The sequence below is a fragment of the Misgurnus anguillicaudatus genome, chromosome 20 (genome assembly GCF_027580225.2).
Source record: "Misgurnus anguillicaudatus chromosome 20, ASM2758022v2, whole genome shotgun sequence".
NCBI classification, from domain to species: Eukaryota; Metazoa; Chordata; class Actinopteri; order Cypriniformes; family Cobitidae; genus Misgurnus; species Misgurnus anguillicaudatus.
This window is the reverse complement of record NC_073356.2, coordinates 33860383-33882787: the sequence shown is the minus strand read 5'-3', so window position 1 is coordinate 33882787 and position 22405 is coordinate 33860383. Positions and strand designations below refer to the sequence as shown.

The following is a 22405-nucleotide window of genomic DNA, read 5'->3' as shown; positions in this document are numbered from 1 at the left end:
CACATTAACAATAAATATAGACTTGAAATGAACATACAGGAAAAGATTTTAAAGAATCATAGTTTAAAATTAATATCACTTAAATGTGATTTGTTTGTTGTTTAATGTGAAGTTGCTAAACAGCGAAGATAACATAAACATGATTATTAAGAATCATAACATGATTATAAACAAAATATGTGACTTTAATGTGATTTGATTTAATGTGAATATGCAAATAACTAAATAACCTAAACATGAATATAAAAAAGTCATAACTTGATTATAAAGAAAAAAATGTTCAAAGAAACACATTTCAGATTTAATGTCTGTGTTATTTGATTTGATGTGAAGATGCAAAATAACAATAATGGTGATAAAACATGATTAAAGAAAGCATAACATGATTACAAAAAAATATTTTAAAGAAACACAAATGTAATGTAACTTTAATGTGATTTGATTTAATATGAGGATACAGTAATAACATATATGTAAAAATAAATGCATTCAAAGGGCAAAGTAGTTTCACAGCACCTTTGTGATGACAAGAACATATAATCAACTTAAAACTTCCCACCTCATAATCTTCAAACATATGAAACCGATAAAATGATAAAGTAAGTTTTTTGCTTGTAGTATTTTTATTTCCATTTCCATTTATAGTAGTATACCAATTGTAAGCATAATAAAAACCTGCATCTAATTTTAAAGCCCCACTCCTTCAAAAGAGCAATGTAAGTCTAACATTAATGTAAATGTATGTTATAAGTGTAATGTGTTTCAGTGATATCTGTCAAGTAATGGTGGAACTACACAATTTTTTAATCAACTTAATTTAATTTTTAATTTAATCAATCAAATGTAATTAAGACATTTTTTCCACAAAATTTGTTTAGGCTTGTACAACAACAATATAATAAGTTTATTTCAACAAGTAGTCTTTTGTTGCACCAACTTAAAGGTGCAGTGTGTAATTTTTAGAAGGATCTCTTGACCGAAATGCAAAATAATATACAAAACTATATTATCAGGGGTGTATAAAGACCTTTCATAATGAACCGTTATGTGTTTATTACCTTAGAACGAGACATTTTTATCTACATACAAAGAGGGTCCCCTTACATGGAAGTCGCCATTTTGTGCCGCCATTTTTCTACAGAAGCCCTTAACGGACATTTTATTTTAAGTTGTCTCCGACGATGACATGTTTGTCCGGTGGCAGCTACCTTAGGTTCTCTACGTGTTTTAAAAGCAAGACTAAGCCATTGGTTGCAATTCGCAACCTCACCACTAGATGCTGCTAAAATTTACACACTGCACCTTTAATACATTTATATTTTTGGTCATAAAAATATCTTTTTCAATAAACTTCAGTTAAGTTAAGGGAAACAAGTCAGACCCAAACTAAAATTAGGTACAATTCATGAAGCCTTTGCACTAAAAGCATAAGTTTGGTTTCATTTATAAGCAGACACTATTTTTGTGATGATAAAAACACTAGTTATGAAAGGCTAAAAAATACTTTGGATCATAAAATTAAATTATAATATAACATTTTATTGTATTGTACAGATACACCATATATAATCTCAAGTGATTTTCTTGTTTTCTTGTTTTATCTGTAAAAACTACTTTATGTGCATGTTTTTAGCAGCAGTCAGCTGTGAGACAGTCCAGCAATCCATTTTCTAATGATTGCTCCAACAGTGGACCTTTTTTCACCAAGCTGCTTGGCAATTTCCCCGTAGCCCTTTCCAGCCTTGTGGAGGGGTACATTTTTGTCTCTAGTGTCTTTGGACAGCTCTTTGGTTTTGGCCATGTTTGTAGTTGGATTCTTACTGATTGTATGGGGTGGACAGGTGTCTTTATGCAGCTAACGACCTCAAACAGGTGCATCTAAGGGGTTGTTTACACTTGGTATTAAGATGTGTTTTCGTCGATCGGATCACAAGTGGACGAGAGAGACACATTACGTTTACACCTGGTATTTAAATCCATCTCTTTTCTCCACTTTCGACCGCTTCTGTCCTGAATACTGTGAGGGAGTGGTCTGTGAGACGGTGGGCGAGTCTCTCTGCTGTCATTCAAACGCGAGTGGGAGTAATTATGAGTTTATATGGACGCCAACTAATATTATGTCGGAGTCCGCTGCTTGTTTAGCAAGTAAACATGCTGCAGAGTGTTTTGTACATGTATATGTTAGAGCTTTCTCTGAATTTTCAGCACAATTGATGAAATACGATCGCGCAACTTTCACACGATTGCAAAATGAAACTACAGAGATCAGCCATTTTAGATTGATAAATGAAAGGCTAAAAACTGCGCGGTTCTTCGTGTGTTCACGCCAGAAGTCAGAAAAGACGTAAAAACATTGTGTTCAGTATCAGATTCGATAAATGGGCGGAGAGAAGACGGTCGCGTGTGGCTGTTCGAACCCATTCAACCACATGTGCGTTTACACTACAAAAGCAATCTGATCGAAAGGGGTTTCGACTACCTCTGAATGTGGTTGAAAGTGGTCGAAAGTGGATGAGCTCAAAACTTTTTGAACACCGTTTACACTTTACATTAACGTCGTCCACTTGTGATCCAATCGAAGAAAACACATGTTAAAGGAATAGTCTACTCATTTTCAATATTAAAATATGTTATTACCTTAACTAAGAATTGTTGATACATCCCTCTATCATCTGTGTGCGTGCACGTAAGCGCTGGAGTGCGCTGCGACGCTTTGATAGCATTTAGCTTAGCCCCATTCATTCAATGGTACCATTTAGAGATAAAGTTAGAAGTGACCAAACACATCAACGTTTTTCCTATTTAAGACGAGTAGTTATACGAGCAAGTTTGGTGGTACAAAATAAAACGTGGCGCTTTTCTGAGCGGATTTAAAAGAGGAACTATATTTTATGGCGTAATAGCACTTTTGGGAGGGCTTCGACTCGCCTGAAAAGTCCGCTCCCCTTCTCACTCTCATAATGGGAGAGGGAGGGTGTTACTGCACCGGGTCGGGGTACTCCCATAAGTGCTATTGCGCCATAAAATATAGTTCCTCTTTTAAATCCGCTTAGAAAAGCGCTACGTTTTATTTTGTACCACCAAACTTGCTCGTATAACTACTCGTCTTAAATAGGAAAAACGTTGATGTGTTTGGTTACTAATGAAATGTAAAGATAGGTGGTATTGATCATTTTTGGTGGTTGTGGTAAGGAGTGGGGTTGACTCATTTATGTAGTTTCTTTTTTTTCTTTTTTTTCTTTTTTTTATTGTTGGTTTTGTTTTTTGTTTTTGTTGTTGTTGTTTTTTTGTTTGTTTTTTTGTTTGACTGTGCATACATAAGTGACAGGTATTATAAGATTTACTTCTTCTTCCTGTTTCTTTTCTTTTCGTTCATGTATGATATGAATGAATAAGATGAAATAAAAATGACCTATTATATAAAATGAGTAGACTATTCCTTTTATGCCAAGTGTAAACAGCCTCTAATTTAGGATAATAAATGGAGTGGAGGTGAAAATTTTAAAAGCAGACTAACAGGTCTTTGAGGGTCAGAATTCTAGCTGATAGACAGGTGTTCAAATACTTATTTTCATACAAATAAATAGTTAATAATATATTTTGATTTCTGGATTTTTTTTAGATTATGTCTCTCACAGTGGACATACACCTACAATGACAACTTCAGACCCCTCCATGATTTCTAAGTGGGAGAACTTGCAAAATAGCAGGGTGTTCAAATATTAATTTTCCTAGATAGATAAGGCAATGGGGTGGATGAGGGATGCAGCAAAAACTCTCACGGGACAGAGGTGAGGGACGGCTATGTAGGCCTACGCCTACATCTTTGACTGATCAGTTGGATTACATTACCATGATCCTCCCGATTAGTTAAATAAACTTTATTTAACACCTGCCATGCAAATGTGATGCCTAACAGATAACACTGTACAGTTAGCTGTTACATCGTGACGCATTTGTGTGTAAAACTCAACATTGGGAATATGCCATAGATCAGATCAGGTGGATGAACCAGCAAGCCAGAGCGCAACCTTCAAACTGTTGAACCCGAAATCAAACACTCGGCTCAACGTTGTGTCATATAAAACTTTTTTATGGCATTTATAAATTAAGGAATATATAAAGCATAAGAAAAGCAGGTAAGCGATCTTTAATATAATGAATCATTTTTGATGGAGGCACAGAGCGGATAGCACCTTGCAAAGAAATGAAATATACTATAAGCTACTTTATTGTCCCTAGGGAAATTTGGAGTAAACTCAAACCAACATTCCAATGATATTATGCACTATTAGTACTCTTTATTTGAGGCTGAATTCACAACCAGGAATCATTTATTCATTGTTTATTGCTAGAACTCGGTTATATTAATAGTTTAGGTAATTGCTGAATTGTTGTATTGGGTTGTTTCAACACATACAGTTTGGTTTTAATATGATCACTTTAGGTTAATTCAAAGCAACTGTTGGGTTGACCATATTTTAATATATCTACTTCAGCTATGGTTTCATTAAATTTTAGACTACTTAATTTCAATATTAGGCTAATAATGTGTTCACTTTTTTTACACTGTATGTTTTCGCAGGCATAACTCTGAGAACGAAAGATGGCAAAGTTCTTTCCCAATCTGAAATCTAATTATCGCTGTTTGATTCTGCTCCTGAGCTGCGGTTGGAGCTGCACGATCATCTTGTGTTTGTACTTTAAAACCACGGATATGCCTTTGACCCACAATCATGTGTCCAAACCCGCTGCGTGCGTTCAACGCAAGTGCGCTCCGGACCGCGAACCCACGGACTGGTTCTGCGCGCGTTACGCACCGACAGTCCAACTTTTGCTCAACAGCAGAAACAGCGAGTTAAGCGCAAACGTCTCGAGTTGGTGGACGGTAAGAATTTGCTCAAACTTTCCATTAAGCCTGAATCCAGAAATAGTTCTTACGCAGTTTTATCAAGTTGATATTTCTCATGCTGGGTTATATTCGTTGGTTTTGAGGAATGTTTTGATTTATTAAAGCAACACTATGTAGTTTTTTTATTTTTAAATAATGTCTCTAAAATTATTTCAGTGATAGAACAACTTTTAACTGTATACCAGGCACTGTTGCGCTTTTCAACCACATGGGGGAGCTGTAAGTCATTTTTACATGGAAACTACATAGTGTTGCTTTAAAGGTACAGAAAAAGTTGAATATGCAGTATTGTAGGCTGTGTTCTTACACTCAATAATATAGGTTAGTAAAAGGTAAGGCTGTCTGGTTCCGTAGAAATCTTTAACATCACACCACACACAAATAAGGTTCAATGTTTAAAAATGGTTCCTTTATGGCATCATTGCTAACCAGCTTTAACAGAACCAAGTGTAAAGGTATCCTTATGTGGTTGGTTGTTGGTAACAAGCTTTACATCCCTCTAAATTCTGTTAGGTTATTTTTAACCCAATGCTGAGTAAATTGGACAGAACACATGTTGGGTTAATAAATAATCTTGGGTTGTTTTAACTTATAGACCCTTTCACAGCCCACATGATCAAATAGCCTGTGTGCGCATTATGTCAACGGAAATGTGTTGTTTGTGTTCACAACTCAGAAAGTTTATCAAAACGGTTTCCCATCATCAAAATGTCTGGTTGTTGCATTTGGATGCACTAATATAATATAATAATATATGTATATATGTATCTGGCCACTTTATTTTTGGCCATCTGCTAACGTATCTGGTAGCTGTGTTGAAAAAGTTGATAAAGTCAACTTTTTAAAATAACTTTCTCTGTCTGTGTTGCTTCACTGCAAATTCTTGCCATACTTCCGTTGCCAAAATGCGCGCGCATACGTTGCCACGTCATCGTTGTGTACAAACAGTAGAAGGGTCTATGGTTGGGTTAACTACAACCCAGGTTTGTTTATAACCCAACATGTGTTCTGTCCAATATTTATACACTGTAAAAAAATCCGTAGAAATTGCAGCTGGGTTGCCAGTAACTTTCCGTAGATTTAAATTTATGTTTTTTACTGGCAACATTTTGTTCAAAGTTAAATGAACATTATACATTTACAAGTCTTTGTCTTTACAAAGTAAAACTAAAAAAACAGCATCAAGCAAAACATTCTGGGAAACAAAATCTGAAGCAAAAAACAGAAAAGGGTTGATGATGATTTCTGGTTCCCAGAATGCTTTGCATGAGGCTGTTATTGTATAGTTTTATTCTGTAAAGATAAAGATTTTTTAATATTTAAAATTTATTTAACTTTGAACAAACTCTTGCCAGTAAATAACATAAATTTAAATCTACGGTAAATTACCGGCAAGCGTTACTTCCGTGAAGGAGGGTAAAAGTAGAATTGCTGGGTACACACCAAAATATTATCGGGCTGATTTTGAGCCGATTTCCCCCCTTCCGACAATTCTAGCTATGTCCCGAATATCTTGATGGTCCTATAGATTATCTTATCAGATTTTCCCTTGGTTTGAGGTGTGTTAAGAGTGTCCAAACCTGATCGGAAGAACGTCAGAGCCGCCCAGATCGTGAATAGTAAATATTAAACATATTATATGATTATATCGATCAAAACTTCTGATAAGTTGGGGGAATCCCGAGGACAAACACGTGCACGCTCTTGAGATTATCATATGAAACCAAACAATATCCAATATCCAATCAGAAAGCGAGATGATGGAAGATGGAAGCATGTTCCCGCTGTCTCCACAACATCACCTAAACCCTTTTCTTTTTTCTTGAATTTTCTGTGAAAATCATTCCAAACACTATCATTGAAATTTCTTCCTGCATATCATCCATCATGCTTATTCGGAAGACTCGCAAGATTTTGCGAAATTTCCTGTGTTTACAGTCGAGACTCTGGTTGAAAATCTGTTTGTGTGTGGTGTGCTGTCTTTCACACATCATGGCACACCACACACTATAGGAGCAAAACTATAGGTGTTAAATCTATGTTTTTTTTATCCTCATGTTTGTGGTCTGTCACATTTTGAAAATCTTTTGAAGATGTAAAAAAACTTTTGGTGTGTACCCAGCATTACAGAATGCTATAGAAGAACCATTAACATCAGGAGAGCTTTCTGTTTAACAAAACCGTCTTTAGTGCAAAAGGATTCTTTAGACTGTATAAAAAATATGTAAAAATTATGTAATGTTTCTTTAAAAAAAAACTTTTGACTTGATGTTTCATTGGGCAGCCAAAAATCTTCAATGGCATCATTATGAAGATTGTATGCATTTCCTTTGCGCTTGAACAGCCACGACACACAAAATGATCTTGAAATACCCGTCTCTAAACAAGTTTTCAAATAAGCAAGTTTTCTAATAAAAACAGTCAATATTTACAATATAAATATTTGTGTCCAAAGTAAACAAAGAGAAATAAATCAAATGTGTATCATCATATTGGATCAGACAATAATCTTAATGAGACAGCAGCATATACAAACAAGCTGCTGTCAATCACATTTATAATAATTAAAGAACAAAACAGCTTTTACAAAGAGTAAGCAATTTTTTATTTATGCAGTGTCATTGAATTATTACATTTCTGGACCTAAAGCAGCACAACTGTTATCAATATTGATAATAAGTTAAAAAATGATAAAAATATTACCTGTGTGGTAAAACGGCATATTAGAGTTAAGATAGCTCAAATAGCTTTAATGAAGGGAGTCATCTGACAGGGAGTCAAAGTTTGGCACAAAACCAAAAAATAAGGCGTATTTACATTAAAACGAAATCGGGAAAAAGTGTTAACGTTATTAAACATTTTTATTTATTGCATGAAAAAAATCAAAAAGTATTTTTGTTGGATTTAAATTCAGTGGTGGCTCGTGACTGCTCCTCCGAGGGGCGCTAATTGAAAATAAGTGTTCAGAGTGTTGTGTGTGTTGCTTGCGTTTTCAAAATATGTGTTTGTTGCGTCATGTGAACCATGTGCATCATGTGTTTTGTCAAAATAAATGCCTGCTGCACATGCATCAAAACGTTTATGATAAAAGAGACGCTCACTCCCTTCACAGTAAACTCTGAGTACGCATGAGATTATGCGAGTATCTGGCAAACGCGAGCGTCTCTTTTATCATAAACTCATATTTAGACGGTCTGCAGCAGGCACTTATTTTGACAAGACACGTGATGTACACAGGATCTCCTGACACGCAGAACACATATTTTGAAAAAAGCCACACACATGACGTGCTACATACATGTTGTGACGAACTTTGCATCGAGCGCCCTCGAAAAAGAAGTCACCAGCCGCCACTGAACAGTAGCCATATGTCAGGTATGTAAAATTTTGGGATAAAAAATCCTATAAAAATACACCAATGAATACTCTTATTCTGTGTAATTGAACAGTTTTGTCAGTGAATCTTCAAAACATTACAATGAGCCTTGTGTTCTACAAAGGTGGGATGGTTTAATAGTGTTAGGCAAGACAAACATTTATGTAAGGAAAGCAATGTCTGGCCACATGCCAGTGTTCACAGACAACTGGTTGTTTGGCAAGTTGTTAGGGTCACTAAGGCCAACTAAATTCAATTAAAGCTGATAACAGTCAGTTGTATTGGAGTTGTTGCGGCAGCCGCTATGAAAACCAGACATTTTGTTGAAGGTTTTGCCACTCAACAGGGCGAGCTCTGGCGTGGTCACATGGAAAAGCGACGTCAATGCATACCCTCTATTCAAGATTCATACTTAAAAGATTTGTTCAAAAAGGCTGATTACATTACAAAAATAACATTCACGTGAAAGATTGTGGTAGCATTTACCTGTTACTGTTAACTTGTCCATGGTTGAAGTTACTTACTTTAAAAATGTTACACAGAGACTATTTGGAAACCGTGATGCCAACTACACAACCTTGGTGAGGAACCTGTTCCAGCTCTTGCCAGATCAAGAACACAACTCAGATCCACACCGCTGCAGAACCTGTGCTGTCGTCGGGAACTCAAGAAACCTTCTGGGATCACGTTATGGACCTTTCATAGATTCCAAAGACTTTGTCATGAGGTAGCAAATAATAATGTCGATTTTGTATTGTTATGAGTTGTTGTGAACAAGGGAAAATCATCATACAAACCACACAAACGTTTTTGCATCATTTACAGTATATTTAAAATAGAAAACGTGAAAATTACTGATATTTTTCTGATGTCTGGACTCCATCATCAGGGGTTTAGGAAAATAGTAACAGATAGTTCAATGTGTTGGTAATAAATGCATTATCTGAGAAATTATATTTAAATGTTTGGTTGAAAATGTCACATTCATAATGTTAAAAATGCTCATAGTGTCTTAAGTTACACTGCAAAAAATGATTTTCAAGAAAAACTTGGTGTTTTTGTCTTGTTTTCAGTAGAAATATCTAAAAATTCTCATGCTTTTTCTTGATGAGCAAAACGACCCCAGAAAATAAGTCTAGTTTTTAGACCAAAAATATCCAATTTAAGTGATTTTGTGCATAAAACAAGCAAAAAAATCAGCCGATGGGGTAAGCAAAATGTAACGTGGAGCTGCTACACAAGCGAGAGAGAGACGAATCCAAATGCAAAAGAGGTTTTATTAAATAATCCCAAAAGGGCAGGCAATATCCAAATAACAGGCGCAGGTCAAAATCCAGAATATCCAAAACAAGAACAGGAATACAAAACAGACAGGAACAAGACAGAACTATGGAACGCTCGGTATGCAGTTGTTACGCTGGCAGTACTTCGCAGTGATATATTGTGTTAGAAGTGCATTTATACGGATAAACAGGAAGTGGAAAGTAAAGCATGACATGACCAGATTTCAAAATAAAAAACTGAAAACAGAACAGGATATCAAAATAAAAGACCTGACAACAAAGCAAACAGAACAATTTTTTCAATTCAATTTTATTTATATAGCGCTTTTCACAATTGGTGATTGTTTCAAACCAGCTTTACATTAATAGAAGCAGTGAAAAGCACAGAAAAACGACAGATAGCACAACATAATACACGATAGCACAAGCAGCTAAATTTGCTGCGGCTATGAATCAACATTATAAGCGTGCGAATTGCTAATGTAACGTAAAGAAGAGGGTGCTAAGTTAAGCCCAAGAAGGCTGCCTCCCCGGGTTGAAAAAACCCCTAGGAGAAAAAAAAACCCAGGCTTAGGGCGCACTCACATTATCCAAACCAAACCAAACCATGCCCCAGCGCGAATGTCACCCCTCCCTACTCCCCCATGTGCACGCACTCACACTGTACTTTTATCGATACGAGTCCGGGCACGCTTTCGTCATTAAGATGTGATTGTTTTGAAAAAAGCAGGGAGTAAAGCTCTCTGAACACTGGAACCCACCGTAATGATAGGTCTGTGTTTTTTAATCGGAGTCGTTTGGTGCGCGATTACAGACAGCCCTCTCACATGCCATCATATTGCTTAGTTGATCTGTCACGTGCGCAGCGCGGACATTCACGTAACCCGCTGCGCGCATCAAAAGGTTTTTACGGAGGCAGATGAAGGTGAGTGGTCGCGCAACTGACTTCTTCACCTTTTGAATCGCGCTCAGGCGCGATTGCGCTCACACCACAGCCTTCCACTTCTGCAACCCGGCCGCGGCGCGATTAACCAATCCGCGCCCGGGCGCGGAACAGATCACTCACACTAGTCAAACGAACCAGGCTTTGGGGGTCAAACGCGCCCGAGCGCGGTTTGGTTTGGATAGTGTGAGTGCGCCCTTAGCTGGGGAAGTAAAAAAAAGTCCTAGGAGGGAAAAACCCTTGGGAGATATATTTATATATACATTGAAACGATTCAGGAGATTAGGTGGAGGTTAAGGGCGTTCTGCTGGTGGTCGTTGGTCATGCATCAGCTGGGCATCACGTTGAAGGTCAGCCGGTGGGTCAGGATGTGCCGACTTTCACATTTACCGGAACTGTGTAGGAGTAGTTTTGTTATTGCAATACCAGCTTTGGCCACAACATTAAATTACACATTAAATTAAGTACAATGTTAAAAACAAAGTTGTGACTGGTGAGTTAGCGCTATATGCTAGTTAATGCTATATGCTAGCGTTTAGGCTGAAGTTATTGACGTTACAGTTACATTTTGCAGGTCCATGCTGAAAAAAACACAAACTTACCAGTCAGAAACGTCTATTATCAATCTCCAAGAATTGATTATTCCTCAAATTCTGTATCTTCATCAGATACAGGCTCAAACATATAAGGTCTGTTTACACACACACACAGAGCTACTGAACTGAACTGCTCTGAGAAACAGCCAATCAGGGGTGCGTTTTCCGAACAACAACGTAACTTGCTGCTGAACCAACATAGTATGATGCATAGTTGGAGAAACTAACTGTTTCCCAAAAGCATAGTAATTTGTCGCACATTCGTCATTTGAACCATGTTGGTTTAAAAACATATTTGATGATGTAACGTGGGAGGTGAAGTACTAATTAATCTGTGCAAATCGATTTAACGTCAGATTATTGCTGTAAATAACATATATTGCATCGGATTTTGTTATCGTTATTTAGATATCTGTTGTTTATTTTCAAGATATTTCATTCATGCGCAAGTTCCCTTTTACGTCACTCCTCCCAGGGATTCCCCTGCGTCTTAAAGCTTGTAGTCTGCGCACATTCGCAGTTTTCAAATGCAGCGCTTTAATTCTGTTTACAAACTTAAAGACGTGAAATACATTTTTTATATATTTAGAATGATGGATATAGACTGTACTACATGTCTTTTGCTTATTTTGTTCAAAAGCATTATCAACGTAAGTGTACATATAATAATAACAAGGAACGATGCTTCTAACGACAGGTTACCTGTCGTTCAAACCACACAAATTTGCGATGCAACTTGCGAATGTTCGTTTGAACTATGGTTTGGGAAACACCAAATTGTTGAACGTTGTCAATAACGACAAAACTTACCACAGTACTTAGCTTACCATGCTTTCGGGAAACGCACCCCAGAGCAGAGCTCAACATTGCTATTCAATAAGGTGGTAATAGACCATTTTATTCTGGGGGTCGTAAATGGATAAAACAGTCTCTGGATAATTTTTGCACCTAATAAAGCCACATACCTTCTATGTAGATATCAGAGAACAATTTAACAGATTATTACAATGCATCCTTTAGCACCTTCATGTAAATTTAACTTTAGGGTAAATTATACTTTTAAGAATAAAGTTTCTACATAGTACCAAATAAGGGTTCCTCAGCTTGCAGAATCATTTTTTGTGAACCCTTAAAGGAATAGTCCATTTTCTTAAAAGAAAAATCCAGATAATTTACTCATCACCATGTCATCTAAAATGTTGATGTCTTTCTTTGTTCAGTCGAGAAGAAATTATGTTTTTTGAGGAAAACATTGCAGGATTTTTCTCATTTTAATGGACTTTAATAGAGCCCAACATTTAATTCTTAACTCAACACTTAACAGTTTTTTTAAAACGGAGTTTCAAAGGACTATAAACAATCCCAAACGAGGCATAAGGGTCATATCTAGCCAATCTATTGTCGTTTTTGACAAGAAAAATAAAAATATGCTCTTTAAAACCACAACTTTTGGTCTAGGTCCGGTCCAGCGAAACCTAACGTAAATGCGTAGTGACGTAGGGAGGTCACGTGTTAAATATATAAAACGCACATTTGCAGACCATTGTAAACAATAAACTGACACAAAGACATTAATTAGTATCTGTCGACATACAACAACGTAGGAACGGTCCTCTTTCAACACATTTGTAAACACTGGGGCGGAGTTTCGCGTTCGTACTCTGTGACCTCTTGACGTCATTTTGCGTGGGGTCACAAAGAAAGAAATCAACATTTTGGATGACATGGTGGTGAGCAAACCATCTGGATCCTTCCTCCAAGAAAATGGAACACTCCTTTAACAGACAAATTAGAATAAGATTTCATGGGAAATTAATAGGGATGTTAATATTACATTACTAACTGTAAAAATTAAAGTCAATAGGGTTGTGTCAATATTTGTAGAAGCTTGTTTGCTGGATCATTGTGCATACATTCAATGTTCTATGTTGTGTGGCAATGATGTAGAGATAAGAGAATGGTTTATTGTCATATTGATCTTGAGAAACAGGCTGTGGTTATGATTTTCGTCACCTAGCTGTGGTCATCATTTGATGGATAATTGTTCTCTAAGAATACGCACAATACTTGAAACATGAAAATAAACAGGGTGTCAACTTTAATAACAGGATGTGTCTTTCATATGCAAACATCTTACTCCTGGAATAACCGCACATAAGTAAATTCTAAAATATAATCAATCAAAAAAACTAAACACATGTTGTAACACATTCTTTTCATAATTAAGCAATTTCTGTACAATGTAGGCCTTAAATGTGATGTTTTTTTACCATTATAACAAATCATTACCCCAAGTCCATTGTTAAAGCAGATTTATACATTTTATAACAGAGCAATTTCTGGTAACCGTGGTATAGAGACAGAGCGCAGTGCGTCACAACCTGAAAACCACGCCCACCGGGGGGAAAGCAATCCAACAGTCTCCATTGACTTTGTATTGCGAGAGGCCGCCTCCTTGTCATTTCTGGCTTATAACAAAAAACTGAATAATGCCTAAAAGCTGCTTTGGGACAATATGTACAGCTAACAAGCCAAAGAACCCAGAAATAAGTTTTATAAGCTGTCGAGCCGTAAAACCCAGTCTTTAAGGAGAATAAAGTGGATCTCCGACTACGTTTCCCCCTAGTGGACGCAGTTTTACTAATAGGAGTACTATGAAAAGTTGCCTGTTTCCATTTCTGTGTCTAAACGCTCGTTTTTTGAAGTCGACAGCTTATAAAAACGTATTTATTTATTTTTTTTGGCGTGTTAAATGTACACCTTGTCACACAGCAGCTTTTAGGTATTATTCTGTTTTTAAGTTTAATCTGTAAATAAGTTTTTATAAGCTGTTGACCCCAAAAAACGAGCGTTTAAAGACACAAAAATGGATACAGGCAACTTTTCGTGGTGCTTCTGTTGGTGGAGCTGCGTCCGCTGGGGGGAGGCGTGGTCGGCGATCCGCTTTGTTCTCCTTGGGGGCTGGGTTTTGCGGCTCGACAGCTTGTAAAGACTTATTTCTGGGTTCTTTGGCTTTTTAGCTGTACATATTGTCACACAGCAGCTTTTAGGTATTGTTCTGTTTTTAAGTTTAATCTGTAAATAAGTTTTTATAAGCTGTCGACCCCACAGTTTTCCACGAATGGCTAAAACATCAGTGGTGAACCCTCCCAGGAGTGGCAGGCTGACCAAAATGAAGTGTGTCGCAACGACTCATCCAAGAGGTCTCAAAAGGGCGGCTATTAGACGTAACTTTTAAATGCAAAATTGCTTGCTGGCGATAATTTAAAAAACAGTAAAAGAAAATATTTGAACCATTGTGTTATTCACTAACAACCTGTCGCTGTGTTTGTCCCTCAGGATCAATAGAGGTTCAACAAAAGGTTTCGAAGAGGATGTGGGATCAAAAACCACTCACCGGATTTTCTACCCTGAGAGCGTCGGGATTTTGAACAACTCCACCCATCTGGTGTTTATTCCTTTTAAGGTTTGGGACTTTGAGTGGCTTATCCGTGTCTTTACCACTAAACACACGACAAAGTAAGAATTACTCATTTTATTATTACACACAATATGGCCAAAAACTAACTAATGACATACTCTAACCTTAGGATATTTTTAAAAGGTTTTACTTTTGAATGTGCAACCTCTGAGTTATTTTCAACCCAGCGTTGGGTCAAAAAGGCGTATGTTAAATTAAAACCAGACAGGCTGTGTTTGTCCTTTTTTGACCAAATACTGGGTTAAAACCAAAAGCATTTTTATAAGGGGATTGGATTGAAAGAAAGGAAGGCTCTTTGAGGTTTGGATGGCATTAAAAATAACAACATACCCATCGGTTGGGTCCAATAAGGGTTATGACATGTACAGTGCAGGTCATATGATTAAAGTGCACCTATTTCATTGTTAAAAAAACAATCTGTGTGTTTGTTGTAGTCCAAGAAAAGAAATTTATGTTAAAAAACCCTTGGGATTTGTACCCTTTGCATATTGTTAACATGTACTAATAAACACTTTAAAATCGTGAATCGGAAAATACTTGCCCTTTAACAGGATTTGATTTTATAGAAGTATTTGTATTGTATTTAACATTTTTATTTTGTTTAAAGAGACTGCTCGAGTAACTGCAAGACCACTTTCATAAAGCTGTACAATTTCTGAGATTTTAGCATTACCATACCACTGTGCAAATATATTATTTTTAAGAGATATATCCACCAGTAACAGAGTCAAAGTGTTCACATTTGGGGGAATTAAACTTATGGATGGCAACATATAGTTATCTCTAAATCTTAGAAAATATTAGATTAGCTTTAAAAAGAAAGCATACTCTCTGAAAAAAGGTACAAAAGCTGTCACTGGGGCGGCGCCCTTTCAAAAACTACACCTATGTACCTATGTAAAGAGTTCATATTTGTACCCCATTCACTCAGCACTTTGATACCAGAATTTACCAGAAATTTTTGTAAAATTCTGTGTGAACACAAAAAATGTTGGGATCTCTTCCGTTAAGGAAACCTAGTTACATTGCAGTAACATTTACGTAAAGCATCCTTTGTGAACAAAAGGCAGAAACAATGCTATAAGGGGCATGCCATGATGAGGACCCATATGTCATCGCAACAAGTTATGGTTCAGCTCTTTGACACAGGGGTTATGTTTATTTGATCTTATCCATTTCTTTTTCAGAAAATTTGGATATTTTCCATCTACAAAAAAACATCAATAAGGACAAGGTAAACAGTGCAGACATTCTTAAAACAAATCACTTACCTAACAAACACTGTATTATATTGTATGTTACAGTTTTTTAACAATTGCTATGACAGATTTTTCAATACTTTTAACAAGTTTCCAAAACTCTTAACACAGCTTGTGTAAGCTATACTATTAACACATTTTCTGTCGCTTTAACACAAAATGCATACAATTAACACACATTTAAAATGCTTAAACTTCTTTTACACACAAGCTGATCTTGTGTGGAAAAGGAAAAATATAGAGCAACAGAAAGAAAGAAAGAAAAAAAGAAAGAAATGCAAGGACAAGGGAGAGGAGTGGGGCAAGGACAAGGGAGAGGAGTGGGGCAAGGACAAGAGAGAGGAGTGGGGCAATGACAAGGGAGAGGAGTGGGACAAGGGACAAGAGTGGGGCAGGGAAAAGGGAGAGGAGTGGGGCAAGGACAAGGGAGAGGAGTGGGGCAAGGACAAGGACAAGGGAGAGGAGTGGGGCAGGGACAGGTGAGAGGAGCGGGGCAAAGACAAGGGAAACGAGCGGGGCAAGGACAAGGGACAGGAGCGGGGCAGGGACAAGGGAGACGAGTGGGGCAGGGACAAGGGAGAGGAGTGGGGCAAGGACAAGGGAAAGGAGTGGGGCAAGGACAAGGGAGAGGAGTGGGGCAAGGACAAGGGAGAGGAGTGGGGCAAGGACAAGGGACAGGAGTTGGGCAGAGACAAGGGAGAGGAGTGGGGCAAGGACAAGGGAGATGAGTGGGGCAGGGACAAGGGAGAGGAATGGGGCAGGGACAAGGGAGAGGAGCGGGGCAAGGAAAAGGGGAGGAGCAGGGCAAGGACAAGGGAGAGGAGCGGGGCAAGGACAAGGGAGAGGATTGGGGCAGTGACAAGGGAGAGGAGCGGGGCAAAGACAAGGTAGAGGAGCGGGGCAAAGACAAGGGAAAGGAGCGGGGCAAGGACAAGGGACAGGAGCGGGGCAGGGACAAGGGAGAGGAGCGGGGCAGGGACAAGGGACAAGGGAGAGGAGTGGGGCAAGGACAAGGGAGAGGAGTGGGGCAAGGACAAGGGAGAGGAGTGGGGCAAGGACAAGGGAGAGGAGTGGGGCAAGGACAAGGGAGAGGAGTGGGACAAGGACAAGGGACAGGAGTGAGGCAGGGACAAGGGAGAGGAGTGGGGCAAGAACAAGGGAGAGGAGTGGGGCAAGGACAAGGGAGAGGAGTGGGGCAAGGACAAGGGAGAGGAGTGGGGTAAGGACAAGGGAGAAGAGGGGGGCCAAGACAAGGGAGAGGAGTGGGGCAGGGACAAGGAAGAGGAATGGGGCAGGGACAAGGGAGAGGAGCGGGCAAGGAAAAGAGGAGGAGCGTGGCAAGGACAAGGGAGAGGAGCGGGGCAAGGACAAGGGAGAGGAGTGGGGCAGGGACAAGGGAGAGGAGTGGAGCAAAGACAAGGGAAAGGAGTGGAGCAAGGACAAGGGACAGGAGTGGGGCAGGGACAAGGGAAAGGAGTGGGGCAGGGACAATGGAGAGGAGAGGGGCAAGGACAAGGGAGAGGAGTGGGGCAAGGTAGAGGGAGAGGAGAATGTGTGGTGGCGCTCAAAGAAAGACCAGAGCTAGGGTAACTAATCAAATAAGAGCTACTATCATTGACCATGTCATAAACCATGGGCTATCATACAAAGAGGCTGGTGAAAGAGTACAGCCAAATCTCAGCCGGGACACAGTGGCATCCATTGTCCGTATTTTCAGAGAAACCAACAGGTAGGATATTGCTTTTCTTACAGCAAAGTGTAAATAATTTTACCATTTACTATTAGAGTGACCGTATGCCTCCGGTCTCTAATATGTAACTGTATTTTGTCTCTCTTAAGGATTCAATGTCTACCTCCCTCAGGGGGCAGAGGACAGCTCCTAAATGAAGAACAGAAACTTGTTATTGTCAACATGATTATTGCTGACAATTAAGTAAAACTGAAGGACATTCAGTCCAGAGTTGTAGAGGACAACCTTGTCTTTGGTAACATAGCAGCAATCAGCATAAAATCCATTTCCTGGACTCTAGCTAAACACAGAGTCGGAATGAAACAACTATACAAAGTTCCTTTTGAAAGGAACAGTGAGCGCATCAAAGAACTCTGTCACCAACCCCATTGAGGAGTTTTTCTCAGCTTGGAGATGGAATGTTTTTGATCATCTTCCACATGACCAAATTACCTTCCTGGATCCAATGGACGCTGCATGCCAAGACACCACAGCTGAACACTGCCAGGGACGGATAAGGCATGCCAAAAGATTCTTCCCAAGGTGCCTTGCCAAAGAAGATATCAGGTGTGATGTGGATGAGAACATGTGGCCAAATGCAGAAGACTGGGCAGATTTGAAGATAACTTTTTTTATTTCAGTGCTTTTTCTGTTTGTAAATTTTGCAGTAATGTCCTTTTGCAAATAAAGTCTTTACTGCAGCAATTCTGTCTCTTTTTCTGTCGCCTTTTTTTTCATAAACTGTACATTCCATAAAGCTACTCCGAGATGGTCATTTATTTTTTGTATTGAATTTCTGCATCAAAAAATAAACTAAATGCATGCATTTACTAAACCCAACTAAACAAAAACGTAGAGAGGCTTCAAAAGACACTGTGAAGAACACATTCTATGATCAATACAATATACTGTCTGTTGTACAAGAGCATACCTGACACATAATATAATGCAGTTTCTGTTATTTCAGCTGATTGTTTTTTTGTCATTGTGTTATGATTGACTAAATGTTCCTGTTGGAAGAGAACATGTGTTAGTGTTTTGAATAATTATTTGATTTTGAAACCTGTTTGCATTGTTTTGTTAGACATAGTGTATTGTGTTACTGTATTGTTGTATTTTGAAAATTAGTTTTGGAGTTTAGTTTACAATGTGTGATTTTGAACATGATATTAACCGTTTTGCCAATTGTGTGTTTTAGGGTGTTGGTGTTAAGACTAGTATAGGAAAAACTGTCATAGCTATTGTAAAAAAACTGTAACCATTTTCTGAATTAAGTCTGTATCTATATAAGATCAAAGCATAACTTTTAGACAACAAGTATCAAGAAATGTTGTTCATAATTGTCCTGTTTTATTTGGGTTTCAGTTGATGATAGTTCACCCAGAGTTTATTAAATATGTCTACGTGAACTGGACAGAGTATCATGGCTATTATCCGTCTACTGGTTTCCTAGCGGTGATATTCGCTTTGCACATCTGTGATGAGGTAAACCATCCTCAAACAAAACATCATTTCTCAAGAAAAAGCTTTAGTGACGTTGTATGTGGTCAATATAGACCGTTTCATTGGGAGCACGAGCTGTCACTCGATATGCGAACAGTCCGAACTTTATTACCGGTTTCTGTTTGTTTAATTGTCTGACTAGTTGCTGAAACTGAACTCTTAAACAAATACCTCGTCGAAAACAACAAATGATTTGTGTTCCTATTTAATCTATGTGTTTTTTATTTGGCTTGTTATATAAAAAAATACTTTAAAATGACTTTTTTGTTATTTATTCTTTGCTGAGTTTATTGGAAGTTACGTGATGACCATAAAAGCCGCTTGTTTATGTTGTTAAAGCTGAAACCGTCTATAAATTTAAAACAGGCAGTTTATACAAAAACAAAGGCCTTTGTGTGAACTGCATATATATTTTGATATGTGACAGTATACAGATAAATTTAGAAATATACTGAGTTGTTTGTTTTTATGAGAACATACTGAAACTTTTTCTCAAATCCAAAAGAAAGACATCTAATTTGTATTTTGACATATTTTGCTCATTTTAATAATCTAAGAGAGCAATTTTGACGCTTAAAAAAATTGTTTACACCTTAAAATGACAATGTGCTTTTTTATCAATAACAGACAAACATTTATTCAACATGAACTCTCTTTCTCTCTTTCAGGTTGATGTTTTTGGATTTGGAGCTACAAAAGATGGAACCTGGCATCATTATTTTGATAAAACATTGATTCCATATACTAAGACAAATCATCCTGGAGAGTTCGAATATGAAACAATCAGTCGACTTCACTCGGAAAAGAAACTTTTTATGCACAAGGGTTGGACATGAAGCAAGTCGCATTTTGAGACGTTCCTGGAAGAAAAATGTAATTGTTGTACAATACCAAAATGCAATATTGCAGTTTTTTTTATTTTTAACTTGTTTTTCTAAGTCATGTCAACTTATCACAAGTCAAAACATAATTTAGTTAGTTTGGTAGTTTAAACTTCATGCTGTATTTTCTTTCAGTGTGGGTTGTTTTTGTTGGTTTTGGTGGTTTGTTGGGGGTAGATATACTATAGTAGGGCAGTTAAGCGCAAAAATCAATCACTTTGATAAAAGCATCAAATTTGGTAGAAAGGCTCACAAAAGGGGTCTGATCAGATTTAGGATTGTAGGCCCTAGAAATTTGGCCCCTGGGGGCCATGGCAGCCATTTTGAAAAATGTCCAAATATGGATTTCGTAATGGGAAAATGACTTAAAAGCTGCCAGAAACATAAAATGCAATAACATATTTCACCATAATTACATGTAAATATGAGCACACTTTCACAAAAAAGGTATTTAAACTTGAAAATATAAGATATGTTTTAACATTTGCTCCTGTAGTACTAAATATTACTATACATGGGTTAATGGATTACCTGTAAATTCACGTTATATGATCAAAATTAGACATCCCAATGACAAGTGATTAAGAGCTGATCTTTGTCTGGTCTCTATCAAAGCAATTCACCAATGGTGATACAAAAAGGTCAACTGTTTTTAATTCTTTCGCCGCCAGCGTTTTTATGATTTTCACAAGTTTAATGCTTTCCAGAAAATGTTATTTTTTAAATATATAAACATACCAAATGAAAGAACAGACCCCCTGCTTTCAAACAAAAAAAACTTTCATCCTACCTTCAGTAGTTCTTTTGTAATCAGCTCTTGAATATGGTTTCTGCAAAAACACCACATTTTGAGCAAAAAGCAGAGATAATTCCATTTTTGTGACAGACTTTTCATAGAGATCCCATTCAGAGCGATCTTTAAAATAAACACAGACATGCAGCCGCTTGCCATAGGGCAATACATCAGAGTTTAAAAAGTTGCAGAAGGGCACCACCTTGTGGATAATAGCGGTATTGCGGAAAGAGGGAAATACTCGTAATTGGCAGGGAAGCGTTTTCTCTTGATTGACGAGATATCTCGTCAATGGCGGCGAAAGAGTTAATCAGCTGACATGAAAAGAGATACGCAAGCTAATCCACTTTTGAGGTCTACTACTAACTTAAAAGATGTGTGCTATAATTTAAACCAATATTGGCTACTCTATTACATTTAACTGGCACAAAAAGTTTAAATCGATTGACTTATTGTGATAATCATGCTAATTTACGTTTTTCTTGTGAGGAAAACTCGGCCTACAATGTGATGTGTAGGCCTACCTACTAAACCACTTGCAGATAATCCAGCAGGACTAACAAGTTCTGCCAATTAATATTTCTAGTCAAGGTGAGAGCATTTGGAGAGCAAAGAAAAGACTGAGATTAGCTTTAGGTGGTATAAACTAGCTGTAAAAGAACACAGAGTTACAATGAAATAAATAGGATGAATTGCATCTAGTTTAGATAACCAGCCTTAGTGAAATTCTGTGGAAATGTACACCTTCTTCTCTGCAAACAAGCCTACGATGGCCCTTTATTGGCATAGCCTTAGGGCCCCATGCAGGTTCGCTTATTGGCAAAACGTTGGCCCCTAAGCGCTGGCCCTGCACATGCAGCCCCTACTTAGTCCCAGGAAGCCATCATACAGCAAAATCCCCAGAGATAAATAAACACTGGCGGATGTATATATTGTCCCAATTTTTCAGAGTGTTAAAAAGTAACACTGAACCAAAATTAAAAGGTCTGTTATCCTCTTTCTCACCATTTCTCGCTGAAACCTAAAATTGCATTTTACATCTTACTCATAGAATCATTTTCTTAACTTAGGTTTAGATTAGTTTTCACTTAAAGTCACAATTATTGTGATCAGTGTTTGTTTTAGTTGAACTTGACTCTTGACTCTTAACTTGTTCAGTCTTTTGACTGCTATAACTTTGTGTTTTTACAGTTTTTTACGATTGCTATGACAGATTTTTCAATACTTTTAACAAGTTTCCAAAACTCTTAACACAGTTAGCACTACATCCACCTGTGTACTATCAATACATTTCTTGTTGGTTTAACACAAAATGCATATAATTAACACAAATTTAAAATGCTTTAACTTCTTTTACATACAAGCTCAAACGAGACCAAAACAATAGATTTTTAATGTAGAATTTATAAATGCTTTCACACAGCATGTCAAAACAGATAACATCATGTGCTAAACCTCACTTATAGTCAAACTAAACAGCTATTTATATGATGAATTGAAACATAAATATATCCCCTGTATTTTATTCCATTGGGATTGTAAAACAATTTATTGTATCAATGCAAATATATAAATCACAGCTGATTCCCACCTAGGAAACACACTCAGGTTCTTTCAATTGCATGACCATATAGTATACAATAGAGTAA

General features: G+C 37.5%; 1 protein-coding gene and 1 long non-coding RNA gene across 2 annotated transcripts in view; one reads left to right on the top strand and one right to left on the bottom strand.

Moving 5' to 3' along the window:
• LOC129454625 (uncharacterized) overlaps window positions 1–22405 on the bottom strand; it is a 132150-nt gene that overhangs the window by 91188 nt on the left and 18557 nt on the right. The window lies entirely within an intron of this gene.
• Window positions 3806–21545, top strand: LOC129455848 (CMP-N-acetylneuraminate-beta-galactosamide-alpha-2,3-sialyltransferase 1). The gene is made up of 8 exons (XM_073858151.1): window positions 3806–4139; window positions 4586–4888; window positions 8831–9015; window positions 14450–14629; window positions 15199–15209; window positions 15779–15825; window positions 18945–19064; window positions 19751–21545. The coding sequence occupies exons 2-8, from the start codon at window positions 4607–4609 to the stop codon at window positions 19916–19918; spliced, it is 993 nt and encodes a 330-aa protein (XP_073714252.1). The 5' UTR covers window positions 3806–4139; window positions 4586–4606; the 3' UTR covers window positions 19919–21545.

Coding starts and splice junctions, on each gene's coding strand:
- LOC129455848 (XM_073858151.1), top strand. CDS start 4,607: ATGGCAAAGTTCTTTCCCAATCTGAAATCTAATTATCGCTGTTTGATT. Junction 4,889..8,830: donor ACGTCTCGAGTTGGTGGACG/GTAAGAATTTGC, acceptor AATGTTACACAG/AGACTATTTGGAAACCGTGA. Junction 15,826..18,944: donor AAAACATCAATAAGGACAAG/GTAAACAGTGCA, acceptor TTTGGGTTTCAG/TTGATGATAGTTCACCCAGA.